This window comes from Podarcis melisellensis (assembly GCF_964234715.1).
Source record: "Podarcis melisellensis genome assembly, chromosome: 13".
NCBI classification, from domain to species: domain Eukaryota; kingdom Metazoa; phylum Chordata; class Lepidosauria; order Squamata; family Lacertidae; genus Podarcis; species Podarcis melisellensis.
In genome coordinates, this window is record NC_138545.1 from 18,818,043 (window position 1) to 18,831,610 (window position 13,568).

At 45.5% G+C, this 13,568-nt stretch overlaps 1 protein-coding gene and 1 long non-coding RNA gene across 8 annotated transcripts in view; one reads left to right on the forward strand and one right to left on the reverse strand.

Annotated features, from left to right (window-relative positions):
- LOC309355334 overlaps positions 1 to 13,568 on the forward strand; it is a 114,687-nt gene that overhangs the window by 60,701 nt on the left and 40,418 nt on the right. The window contains exon 4 of one of the 5 annotated variants that reach the window (XR_014162489.1): positions 1,502 to 1,546. The exons of the other annotated variants lie outside the window; for them this stretch is intronic. This is a non-coding gene — a long non-coding RNA (uncharacterized lncRNA). Of the gene's footprint in view, positions 1 to 1,501; positions 1,547 to 13,568 lie in introns of those variants that run through there. 5 annotated transcript variants of the gene reach the window in all.
- The window catches only part of GRIN2D (glutamate ionotropic receptor NMDA type subunit 2D), a 59,440-nt gene that overhangs the window by 14,728 nt on the left and 31,144 nt on the right, over positions 1 to 13,568 (reverse strand). For all 3 annotated transcript variants that reach the window (XM_081885898.1, XM_081885897.1, XM_081885896.1), the window contains 7 exons: positions 12,698 to 12,812; positions 11,098 to 11,294; positions 10,468 to 10,621; positions 9,865 to 10,018; positions 8,299 to 8,424; positions 7,912 to 8,141; positions 2,394 to 2,554 (listed from right to left, as the gene is read on the reverse strand). In XM_081885898.1, the coding sequence (XP_081742024.1) occupies positions 2,394 to 2,554; positions 7,912 to 8,141; positions 8,299 to 8,424; positions 9,865 to 10,018; positions 10,468 to 10,621; positions 11,098 to 11,294; positions 12,698 to 12,812 (1,137 nt within the window). The remainder of the gene's footprint in view (positions 1 to 2,393; positions 2,555 to 7,911; positions 8,142 to 8,298; positions 8,425 to 9,864; positions 10,019 to 10,467; positions 10,622 to 11,097; positions 11,295 to 12,697; positions 12,813 to 13,568) is intronic.

Sequence of the window (13,568 nt, forward strand, 5' to 3'; positions counted from 1 at the left end):
TCAGCACCATTGAAATGGCCCAGTGCCAGAACTCCTGGCCAGAGCAGCTCCAATTTAGACAAGGCGGGCCACTATCAGTCCGGCAGCTACAAGGAAGATCACAGGCCCTGGTATCCTATGCAAGCCTGAGTCACAGCCTGAGCCCAGCAAATCAGGCATTCTGGAACCCAATCTGTACTTTCCAAGCCTGCACCTCCGGAGGAACAGACCTCCTCCACATCAGAGACCCACATCCACAGGTCGCCACGTCAATGCAGGCAACATGCAGGGAGGGATTTGCCAGTGCAAATCCAGAAATCAAGTTGCTATCTGCTGGTGCTAGTTTGCAAGGCGACCCCTGCATTCTGCATTAGCCGCAGCCTCCAGATCAACTGCCAAGGTAGTTCTACAAACAGTGCGTTGCAGTGATCCAACTGTGAGGTTAGCAATGCATGGATAACTGCTATCCTGATCCAGGAACAACTGTATCTGTCTTCTCAGCCAAGCTTCCTAGCCACTGAGGACACCTCCAGTGGTAGAGTTGGATCTGGGAAAATCCTCAGACTTTGCACCTGCTCCTTCAAGGAGAGAGCAGCCCCATCCAGGCCTGGCAACTTACTGACTTCCCAAGCCTACAAACCTCAATCTTGCCAGGACTCAGACTCAGTTTATTAGCCCCCATCCAGCCCATCACTACAGTACAACCCCAACACCTGCAGCCAGCTTGACAAATTGGTCAGGAGTGAAGGGAACTGAAGTCACATAAATTTTGGTGGCCCAAAGTTGGAGGTGCCTGTCTTAAGTACGTATATGTACAGAGTAGGAATTCTAATCCATATATAAATGATTGTGACTGTAGAATTGGGAGGTGGTTGTTAATTTCAGTGGCGTAGCGTGGGGGGTGCAGGGGGGGGCCGGCCGCACCGGGCGCAACATCTGAGGGTTAGGGGGCGCAAATCCACGGGTTAGGGGGTCAAATTACTTGCCTTGCCCCGGGTGCTGACAACCCACGCTACGCCACTGGTTAATTTGGGTTAATTAGCAGAGTATGTGGGTGTTTAAATGGTGAATCACGCACCCATAACCTTGCCAGTTGGCTTTTAAAAAAATGTTAGTAGGATTGGCAGCAGTTCCAACAGCAGTGGGAACCACCCTGAAAGGGTGCTCAAACAGGCAGAGCTACAATGCACTCCTACAGCAGCAAAAAATTAGCGTTTAAGTCACAAATGCTCACAAATCCAAAATCCACATACAAAAACCCCACACCGAAGTCTGGTTAACAGCATGATGGCGCAGCTCAATCCTGCACTTGAATGCCTCACTGTGGACTTGTCTTATTTGGTTTATTTATGAAATGAGCCAGCAGGAGTTCATAGAAGTTCACAGAGTGTTGTTGTGGGGAACAGTGGGGAGGCACTCTTGCTGGCGTGTGCAGCTACCAAGGCTAGACAAGCACTTGCTCACCAGAGTTATACACAGAAGGAGTGCACAGCCCTTAAAGGTGTTTTTTGTGTTTTTTTAGGACTGCAGTTTCTATAATCAGATCTTACGCGAAGCTTACTTCCAGGTAAGCGGGCATAGGCTTGCAGCCTTAATTAATTGGTTAGATTCATTCAACTAAAAAGGTGTCCCCAATGAGCAAGGCAACAGTTTCTTTTAAAAAAAATATTTTTAATGCAATTACTTGCATTAACAGCACATGGCAAGCACAGATTTTGCACAGAGAAGTGGGGATGCCTCTTCTAATGTCTGCAGTGCATCATCTAAAAACAAAGTATGCTTTAAAAAGAGAGAGTAATTTTTGCTCATATGCACATTTCTGCAGATTTAATTAATTCACTGATTAATTGACCCAAACTCATATTATTATTAAATTGGCTAAGATTTCTTTAATCAGATGACAGCCTAATGAAAATTGACTAATTATAATTATAAACTTGTTAAAGGATCACAAAACAGCATGGGCATTAAAGCTGGCCATGTCACAAGCAACATCCAGCAGCAGCCTGTGTCACTCACACAGTCACATTCCACATAGCAATTGCCACAGCAATTAATGTACTACCGCTGGAGGGAGAGGATGTTGCAGAGGGGAAAAACTGCATTGACTTCACTGAATATTTACCCCAAGTGTGGGCAAATGGTGGCTTCTCTACAACAGGAGTGTGGCCTCATGGAATGACGACCAGAGTGTGCGACATAAATGAGAAGCATTTGCACATCTGTTGTGTAAAAAATGGGTTATGTGGAGAGAAACATAGGGCACATGTGGTCCCACTGTAGGGGCCTGCTGCAGGCCATGTGCCCCAGGGAGCAGAAAGGCTTAGGATGAAGATATATGCTGAGAACTAAGGGTCTTGGAGTTGTCCTTCCTGCTGCCGCCACCACTGCTTCTTCCATTTCCCCCCACCTACCCTGTCTGCAGGTTCTGGAGTGCATCCTCCACGCTGCGCTGGTTGTACTTCCCCATATATTCGTGCATCTCCCCATAGTTGTTCCGAATGTTTTTCTCGGTGCTCCCGTTGGGAACAGTGCCAAATCTCAAAGGTGGGTAGTGATGCTGTGGTTTCTGGAACTGTAGAGGGAGGTAAAGGGAAATTGGAGTGTGAAGAGTGCTTCTGCGGATCTTGCCCCTTCCCTGCTCTCCTCCCAAATGTGAAACTGAAAACGTGAAATGTGAAAACTGAGCAAGGATGGGAGGAGGAAGATTCTTAAATTTGCTGGTGCTACTTTTGGAGTAGTGTATTGTTGTGCTCAGTTTGCTGAGAAATAAAACGGAAATTTGGCTGGCATCAATTAGAGCAGAGTTCACCTTCCCAAGCATTATCATTTCTGGATATGGAGAAGCACCCTGTTGTGTGTGATGGATGAGACAGATGAGCAGAGTGGTATGGATAAGAAATGGAGAGATGCATATAGTGATGGATGGGTAGGTAAATACCATGTTTATTTGAGGATGAATAAATGAGCCAACAGATTTATTTATGAGCTTCCATTTTTATCCCCATCCTCTTTGGAGCTAAGGGTGAGGCACATGGTTTCTGCCTCCCCATTTTAGCCTCACAATAGCCCTGTGAGGTAGGTTAGAAAAACAGGCTAGATTGGGGAAGAGGATAGTCAGGAAGGGTTGATATCTGGAAGTTCTAAATTTTTCTCTGGGCATCAGGAATTGCCACAACCTGAGTGAACAAGTTTTGCTCATGCTCAGGGTTGACCTTCATGTCACACATTTTTTTTTTAGGAAGAGCAGCTTGGGAGAGGGGGATTTAGAAGCCGCTAGAGGAAACACCGTATCAGCAGGGGCAGATCCAGCTCTGTGATTCTGTGTTTCCAGCATGCTTTTGGATTCCCGCAGATGGAAAATTTGTGTTTTTGTGCGTGACTTGAAGCAGAAAAATGGCAGACAGAGAGGGGATTATGTACACCCTTTCCTGTCCATCCTCCTGCCACTCTTATTTTCTCCTCTCCTGAACCTGCTTTTCATTTAATAATGGCTTTGGGGGTCAGTTTCAACTCCACAGGGTGTAATCGTTCATGATGTTTAGAGTTTGAAGGGAATTCCACCCCTGTAATGTCAGATGGACACTGATATTGGAAGATGTGGGTGGGTGGGCGGGTGGTCTGTCCCAGCTGGTGGCAGGGGTTAGACTAAGGGCCTTGTAGCCTCCTTCTTCTCAAACAGTTCCGTGACACGATAGGAAAGCAGGCAGACAGTAGTATTTGGAGATGGACGAGAAGACTAAATAGATATGAGCAAGAAACATCACGTATGATTATTGGGTTTGTCCTCTAGAATCCAGCCAAGAGACCAGTGCCTAAGCCAAGGAAAAGAAAACGAACTTTTTAGAGATTTATCTAAGGACAGGAGGGTGAGACAGGCAGTTTGGGAAATAAGACATAGAGTGAAGGGAGAAGCAGAGTGAGAAAGGAACAGTGGGATGTGGAACTTGAAGGCCATGCAAGATGAAACACCTTGAGGGTGTGTTTGTACCAGTACCCAGGCAGCGTTGATTTTGTTTTTTGTCCTTTTTTGACCCATCTTTGCACATTTCCTATGCTTACACACACCCTCTTCAACTAATGTGCTTGTTTGTTTGTTTATTGTCAAGCTGCAGAGAGCCTTTCTTCATGATCAGTAAAGGCATAGATGAGCCCTATGTTTTCCATTTTAAAATGCTCTTACAAACAGCATTTTAGCAACAATCACATTGATTCCTGTTTGCCTGTTATGGTAAGGGGAGAAATACAGAGGATGGGGGCGACTGCAGTGGATATGCAGTACCTCTGCATGAGTTGAGCACCAGATTAAACATAGCCTCTGGTGGAGAGGGGGCTCAGAAGTGCATACAATGTGATGGGAAAAAGGGAATAGTGTAGCTCTTCTGATACTACATTGTGGCCCCTAGTGAAGAGATGCTTGTGACACTACCGCAACCAAAGTCAGAAAGGAGTCAGATGAGAAAAATGGAAAGGGGCAAGCAGGGCGGGGTGGAAAGAGGCCAGGAATGGACTCATAAATAGAAGACAGAATTAACAGGTAATTCTGGGTATAGATGGATTCAGCAGTTGGCAGACAGGATTGTTGACAGAGAGGTGCACCGAGAGATCAGTGATACTGAAATAGACGGGGACACATTTAGAAGTATGAAGGGCAGAGGCAGCCTGCTTGTTCTATTACAAGAGTCTGCTTCAAGAAGGCTGTAGATGGAGAAAAACATCTTTGGTCTGTTTTGAGCATCACAAAATTGGCTTCACACAAGAGCTCTCTGAGCAAATTCAGTCCCTCCTTGATATTCCTGGGGCAACTGGGCCTTTCGACATGGAAATGGGAAGCAAAGAAACAGCAAAAATCAAATGCATCCCAGGTTGGGGACAAAATACAGAGTGCCAGCAATGGGTGCGGGGAGGAAGAAAGGGGGAGCGATGGTTTTCTTGCAAATGGGGATAATGGAAAGAGGCTTCTAGGTGTCTAAAGCTTAGAAGCCATTAGGCAGACAAAAGCGTCTGGGGAAAGTGAGAAAAGAAGATGGGAGATTGGTAGAGATTATCTGGAATTTGACAGAGGAATGTGTATGACAAAGCAATGGGGGAAAGAATTAATGGAAAAGAGGCAAATAGAGGTAGAAGAGAATACTGGGAAAACCATCAGGATGGCGAGGGGAGGGGAAAACGTTTCTACAGCTAGAAACAAAACGAGAGTCTTGTAGCATTTTGAAGACATGTTCATTTATTGTACAGGAAGCTTTCATAGACTCAAGCCTGCTTTGTCAGATGCACAGAATGAGGCTTTCCACTTTTGATGGCTAAATGCAGTGCCTTCTCTAATGGCAAAGTCCAGAGGGGGTCGCCGTGTTAAGTGGGTTTTTGTCCAGAGAAGTTGATGCTGCAATTAATCTGTTAGTTTTTAAGGTGTCACAAGGCTTTTGGTTGTGTTTGTTGCAACTTGATAACATGGCTCCCTCTCTTGAATTTCACAAGACTAAGGCTGCATTGCTATTTAACCTGAGAATAGGGATGGGTGGCAAATATATCAGTTTTGGTTTCTCTTAGTTTCTCACTTTTCCAATATTATGTTAGGGTTACATCAGCTGATTTTTTTATATAAAAAAAAGACCTAGTAAAAATCTGTCACCATTTTTGTGGGAATTTCTCCTTCGATACACATTTTTATATGCAGTTTTGCCTAATATACACATTTTGGAAAACAGTTTCCCCTAGTATGATGCATTTTTGTATGTTAGTTCATTAATATATGCATTGATATGCAAATGTTACCATTGTATATACATGTTTGTACACATTACCTTACTGGAGAACTGCAATGCAAAATGTAGGTAAGTCCGAAGGACAGCTGTGTTTCAGCTCACATACTGTTTCAGAAAATGTGAAGTTCATCTTTAAAGGTGAATTGAATCAAATTTCTCCCCCATCCCTACCTGGGCATAAGGTCCAATTGAATTCAGTGGGACTTCTGAATAGATGTTACTATGATTCCCCTATAGAAACACTTATTCTTTTCCTCTGCCTGGATTTTCTTCTTTTACCCTCTCCCTCAAACTGCTCCCTACTCAGTGCGAGTTGGTTAATCTGAGCTGTTTAATATTTATCTGCGATTGTGTTTCATGTTGGACGTTAATTACGCCCATTAATTACATCCCAGCTCGTTAGTTCTTAACGAAAGGGATTCAATTGGAGTGAGGCTGCCTTGCCACAGCTGGTCCAGTTTGTGTGGCCCCCTCCTTCCCCACAGCTGTGGTTGTTCGTCAGGGGCTAATTGCCAGGGGATAATCAGCCACGTTCTGGTTTATAAATACACACCATGCATGCTGGGCACCAGCAAAGTATCCCAGTGGAGGGCTGTGTGGAGCTACCAAGGGTATGAGTTCCACTGCTTAGGTCAGCCACCCTTTAATCTTGACCACATGCATGCACAGGCACACCAACATATTTCCTGTTGCAGTTGTCTTAAGGGGAGTGTGATAGATTTGGCCTGATTGTGGGTATGTGTGGCTTTTCTGAAAGCAAGCATTGCCCACCAGAAGCCTATCAACACAAGCAAGTGTAACATTTTAAAATTAAACAGCAATTAGGGCTGAAGGTAAGAGCTAGAATCTGTTCTCAGTTGCCTCCGTTAGTTTCTAAAAATGATAAGTGTGCCATGAGTGCATCAACGTGAATAGCTCTCCTGCTCTGCAGGTGGGTAATCTACAAGGCTCTGCTAGCACTTTTTCCAGAGGAAGAGCTATAGATTAGTGGTGGTGAGCTCATGCTAGATAATGTGAACTGTAATACGAATGCACAGACTTGGTATGTGTGTCTCAGCCAGATCCTTACTAAGAGCTCCCTAGGATTCAGAGGCTTTTCAGTGGCAGGTCTGGTACTTTGGAGTAGGAGACAAAGATGTGCAATTGCCTGCCTGCCTGCCTGTCTGATCTTCTGGCTTTGCCTTTGTTCTGGGCAGTTTCACCTTCACTGACATTTCCCCAACAGCACTATTGGCACCGAAGGCAAAACTTTCCAGTTGCTGAGTTTGCAGTGGTCACAGCCAGGTAGCTCCTCCCCAAGCAATTTAAAATAAACCTTGCAAAACCTGAGCTGCTCAGTCAAAAAAGAATGCCCTTGCAAGACTATGCAAGTGAAGTCAAGACAGCTGAGATCTAAGGCACTGCAAGCAGACATTGTAGGACCATGGCTTCTAAAAGTGATTTGATGGAAATGTGTACAGCAAATAACAGAGACTCAATTTACTCTTTTGTGTTAAAGTGTAGCAAAGGTACACATCTTTTTGATTTTAGGGTTGCTTGATTTTGGTTTAACATGTGGCCATGATTATACACACATCTCATGGTTTTCCTTGCATCCCTTTCATCATTTGTCAAACACTGAGGAATCAGTGGTGGTCACTTAATTTTCTTATATTAGTGGAAATGGGGATATGTTTAATCTGGTCTGAAGGAAAACATTGTGCCTGGCATGGGCATGTTGTTTTTGGTGGTGGAAAAGAAAATGAACGGGGAAATAAAATGTGAGCTGTGGCAAAGGAATGAATGGGGAATTTTGTCTGGTAGGGAGAGATATGATGGGAGGGAGGGAGGGAGTGGAACTTATTATTATCATTATCATTAATTAAAATTGTATAACACCCTTCATCCAAAGATCACAGGGCAGTTCACAACATAAAAATACAAAATGAGAACACAAAATACATAATAAAACTAAAACAGACCAACCAATAACGCTCCCCCAACATTTAAAAGGCTATAGAATGATTAATCAGCCCAAGGCCTGGTTATAAAGAAACGTTTTCACCTGGCACCTAAAGATATGTAATGAAGGTGCCAGGCGAGCCTCCCTGGGGAGAGGATTCCACAAATTGGGTACTATGCCTCTGTCGTCCCCCCCCCCCCCCCCGGAGCCCTGCCTTCTTCTCACCTTCTGGTCGCTGAGCCCAGACACCGTGTCTACATATTCCTCCTGTATCATAAAGGCGGCCAGATTGGCGGTGTAGCTGGCAAGGAAGATGACGGCGAAGAAGGCCCAGATCAGCACCATGATCTTGCTGGTGGTGCCCCTGGGGTTCTCCACAGGCACAGAGTTGTTGAACACCAAAGCCCAGAGCAGCCAGATGGATTTCCCAATGGTGAACTTGGAGCCTCCAGTGCCTACCAGGCAGGATGGGATGGGGGAATATGAATCAGAGTTTGAACTTTGCCGTAGAGGCTGGAGCGCAACAGGCTGCACATGCTTGCTGCCCTTCCTTATCTCCATAGGTACCCCAGTTTCAGAAACATGCCCCTCCCTTATCCTTGGTGCACTCACGTTTACTGGCGCTGAGGCTGCGATTATAGCCTACTGGGCTGAAATATTCAAAGATGAAGACGGTCACCGCAACGACAGTCAGGCACATGACAAACATCATCACCCAGACAGCAGGGCTGTAGGGCTCTGCAGGAAGAAAAACATGGACCACAATGGTGGTATGCCCAAGACAGCTAGGCTCTAGTGGGTGAAAGCAGGGGTTCTGAACCTTTGGCATAAAAGAGGCACCCTAAATCACGAGTAACACTTTTAAAAATGGTATAATTTAAGGCCGCCTCTTTAAATTGGCTTTTCCTGAGGAGCTGTGCGAGTTGTGGTCATGTGGAGACTCTGAGATAGTCTGTCAGAATTGATTTAAGAGTATGATGCAGATGAACCCCAAAGCAGGAAAAAAAATTGGATATACCATTATCACCATCCTTGAGGGAATAGTGGCTTTGGGAGGGTGCTACACAAGTCCCTCCATGGCAAAAAATAAAGCTATTATTTTGATCTGAAAGATCAAAATGTCTTCCTTGAAAAATGCACATTTGTTAATATGAGTCTATTTTGGTGAAATTGTCTTTGGAAAAACCTGTCTGCTGGTACTTCCACTGTGATCCTAAGTACTGTGTTAACTGCAGTTATGTAACCCTCATTGATACATATTGGCAGCTGCCCACTTGATACCCACAAATGGGCAAGTTTTCTTTTCTCTCTCTCTTTCTCTGCTTATGGCTTTTCTCAGGCCATTTTCCTTCAACCCAAGGACATTTTGTATGTCCATTTTAACAATTGTTTTAAACATTTTCCTATTTTATCTATACCCCACCTTTCCAGCATACGTGGTGGATTAAAAATGCTAAAATAAAATTAACAATAAAAAATTCAAAACTCTACCTCAGCAATAAAGCAGGTCCTTAGTGGGACTGTTTCCACAAGATCGGGTGCACAACTACATTAGATCCAATAGATGACAGGATGGGGGAAGATTAGGAGCGGCCGCCGAGACCATATAACACCGGTCTTGAAAGACCTACATTGGCTCCCAGTATGTTTCCGAGCACAATTCAAAGTGTTGGTGGTGACCTTTAAAGCCCTAAACGGCCTCGGTCCAGTACACCTGAAGGATCGTCTCCACCCCCATCATTCTGCCCGGACGCTGAGGTCCAGCGCCGAGGGCCTTCTGGTGGTTCCCTCATTGCGAGAAGCAAAGCTACAGGGAACCAGGCAGAGGGCCTTCTCGGTAGTGGCGCCCACCCTGTGGAATGCCCTTCCAGCAGATGTCAAAGCGATAAACATCTACCTGACATTCAGAAGACATCTGAAGGCAGCCCTGTTCAGGGAAGTTTTTAACGTGTGATATTTTACTTTTTTTTGGTTTTTATGGAAGCCGCCCAGAGTGGCTGGGGAGGCCCAGCCAGATGGGCGGGGTATAAATAATATATTATTATTATTATTATTCTGACTTCTCTACTATAACGAACCCTACTTTGAAACCAGACTACCTGGAAGACTCCTTCCACATCTCATGCCAACGCTCCCCCCTGCTTTTTACTTTGACCCATCCCAGGGCTGGATATTCACCTAGGAAGGCAGAAGGTGAAACAGTTCCATTGCTACGAGACACCATCACACTGATTCCTGTCTCGACAAAGGGCACAGAAAAATCTATGACTTCAGCTCTCTCCGCATTGATGGTCAGGGATCCAATCGCCATGTCAGCTCGCTTGTAATACACCTGAGAGACACAGAGAGAGAGAGTTGGATAAAGTACAAATAGCCAGCAATCCTGGGTTTTCTGGAAAGGAAGGGGAGGGTCCAGCATTTCTGAGTAAACAGGGTAACCCACCCTGAGCCCTGGAGACAGGATGTAAAATTCTGTTTGCCTATCAGATCCAGGAATGGGCAGAGCCATATTGCCTAGGGCAACCCTCCCATAACCTTTGAAGCAGATTAACCCTACTATTTATGTCAGTGCACTATTCAATAGTCCTTTACTTCAAGGATACAATCCAAACAGCCTGGAGCAGGACTTGTGGGTCCTCTCAAGTGGAGTTGAGAGTCACCCATGTGTGGGTAGGCAACCAGAATTCCTGAGTTCTTTTAAGAGGAACAAAATGCAGAGAGTTCTAAGAATTTATGCGTGAGTCCAGACCACCCAGTTCCTTGGGGAGGGGATGGAGTTACCTCTCCAATCATGCCGTTCCACATGCCGTTGACTATCTTGCCATGCTTTCCATTGGTGACAAGATAGAGATCGTAGGTGAAACCCAGAGTCTTAGCCAGACGCTTCAGGATGTCGATACAAAATCCTTTGCAGCAGCTCTTTACCATTTGATGGCTGTGAACAGCACAAGGAGGGGGGGGGGGAGGAACTCAGCAAGTGGTTTAGGAGCACTGTGGAAGGTAAACACAGAGCCAGCATGACGTAGTGATTATAGTGCACTAGGTCTGCGGTGGCTGACAGGGTTCAAATCCCCTGTCAGCCATGAAACTCACTGGCTGATTTTAGGCCATTCACTAACCTACCCTCACAGCAAAGCTGTGAAAGAAAGAAAGAAAGAAAGAAAGAAAGAAAGAAAGAAAGAAAGAAGGAAAACCATGTGTGCCACTTTGAGATCCTTGGAGGAATGGGGCAATATTAATGGGTTAAGTAATAAATAAGCAAGAATGGGATTGATAGGTGCTTGGATGGGTGTCCACTGGGAGGCCTACACAGGCCACTATGAACTTTCCTGAGGAAGAGAAAGATTTAAATGTAAAATTGATAACACTGAACTCAACTGTGGTAAATTTGGCTAGTGTCTCACGGAATACCTGTTGGTATGGTTGAGTGGGTGGCGGCAGGGAACTGAATCACGAATGCAGGTCTTTGTGGCTGGATCAATGTTGTCGACAATAACGAAGGGCCTTTCCTCCAGTGTTGCCACCATGAGGTGCTTGTTGTCATCCACAGGTTGCAGGAATTTTCTGTAGCGTGACATGCTCAGGATTCTGCGCTCCCACCTTCCCACCTGCCTCCCGGGGCATAGAGAAGAGGTTAGATACACCCCAAACCTTTCTCCAGACTCTTGCCAGCCCACCAGTGTTGGTCCCAAATTTATGCCATATTCAAGAAACTCAGTTTTGAAAGCCCCCTCCCACAACTAACATCTCCAGGATTGCACCAACTTCTGAATCTTTACATCAGACATACTGTACATGCAAACATACATACATAATTTAATTTGTATGCCACTTCAAACCATGCTTAAGGTGGCTTACTACATGAAAGAAATACAAACTCTTGTCTTAAAAATCATATCCTCCATTCACATTATTCCTCGACTTCCTACATCCATTGACCAGCATGGAGTCAGGATATTGGGTAGCCAATACCATATCTCAGATAATCTTGCCTATATTTTGTTTATTTGATATTTATATCCCATCTTTCTCCCAAGTTGGAATACAAGGTAGCTTACAACATTTAAAAAACATCAGTGATAAAATACAGAGTGATAAAAACAAACTAGTTAAAAACTAGGATGTATTTTGATAGGCTAGGGAGGTGTTGCTTCACTGGCAAAAATGGTGAAGCTGGTGAGCACAAGACAGGGCTTTTTTGGTGGTGGCCCACAGCTGTGGAACTCACTTTCCAAATGGCTTACACCTTGTTCAGGCATTTAAGGAAGCCCTCTAGACCTTTTCCTTGACTACGACCCTCAACTAAAGCTTTGAATGACTTAACCAGAGCAGCTTTCTTTAGTAGCATCATGTGCCCACATAGCTATTGTTTCTGTATCATTTCTTTTGATGTTCTTACTTTGGGAGGACATGTGTAAATATGCAACTTATAAATACTTTTAATTAAACAAAATTAGCCAAATAGATACCTTGTGTGAGGACTCGGTGGATGGGCTTTGCTCACAGCTAAGGGCTCAGCAATTGCCAAAATGAGATTCAGGAATGAATCCACCACACCTGCCAGACTGGTTGCCTTTCCCTGTAGGGTTTGGCTTGATGTGTAAGAAATTTACATTACTTTGCTCCTCTGGCTGCTTTTTTGTTGGGCACTTGCGATCTCTGATTGTTTCATGGTGCCATCAGGATTGTGAGAGGCTTTCTGTGGGGTGCTGGCATGTGAACGGCTGTGCCTTATAGCAGGGGCTTGAGACTCAGCACCCTCTCAGCTCTTTCTGTTTATAGCCCTTGGACAGTTCTCCAAACACACTCCATCTCCCGAATTCACACTTGCCCCATAATTACCCCATGATAACAGTCCACCTTCCCCAAACATCAACCTTGCCACAATTCCACCAACTCACATGGACTCCGGATTACGACCTGTCCAAACTTTTTTTCACTCCCTCCCCTTGACTCATCAACCTTCCTCCCCAACCCAACCACCTTCCCCCCAAACCTCCCTCAAACTCACCACCTCCCAGGTTCGGTTTTTGCTGAGGGAGATCACAGCCAAGGATGGATTGATGAGGTACCCATCCTCATTAAAGGAGAAATCCTTCTCACCCCAGGTAACATTCATGAAGTACCTGCGAAGAGGCATGATGGAAGCTCTTCAGTGTCAGTCTAGAGCCCACTTTCCATATGCTGCCCTCGCAGCTTCACTCCCCCTCATTTTGCCATCCCCCTCAAGCCTGACCCACAGGGCACTGGTCTAGTATTTCAGATGCAGCTGTGGATCAGGACTTGGAAATCGAGAAGGGAAAAGCCCTTTTGGAATCAGGCCCATTTTGAAAGGGGAGGCAGGGTATTGAGTGAGGGTGGATGGTGTGCGAAGGTAGGTAAATATGGATGAGGTGTGGGGTGTAACTGGATATATGGGGAGGTGGTAGGAAGGAATGGTATGCAATTACTGTATTTTCCGCTCTATAGGACGCACTTTTTCCCCTCCAAAAATGAAGGGGAAATGTGTGTGCGTCCTATGGAGCAAATGCAGGCTCCTTGGCTTCGCTGCGACGTGCCTGTCCTGGAAGCCAGAGGAGGAACAGAAGGGTCTCCTTCTGTTCCTTCTCCAGCTTCACTGAAGGGCGCTGCACCTTCTCCCTCTCTGCGCAGCGCCTCTCCTGTGAAGGAGGGGCGCTGCGCAGAGAGAGAGAAGGCGCAGTGCCCCTTCAGCGACGCGTCTGTCCTGGCTTCTGCTTTAGCCCTGCGCAGTCTCTTTGGGCAGGGGGAGCCTTCATCCCGCTGCCCTGAAGAGGCTTGGCACGGTTACCCAAAAGCCAGAACAGCCACATGGTATCCCAGAAGCCAGATTCCTCTTGCTGTTCTGGCTTCTGGGGTTCAGA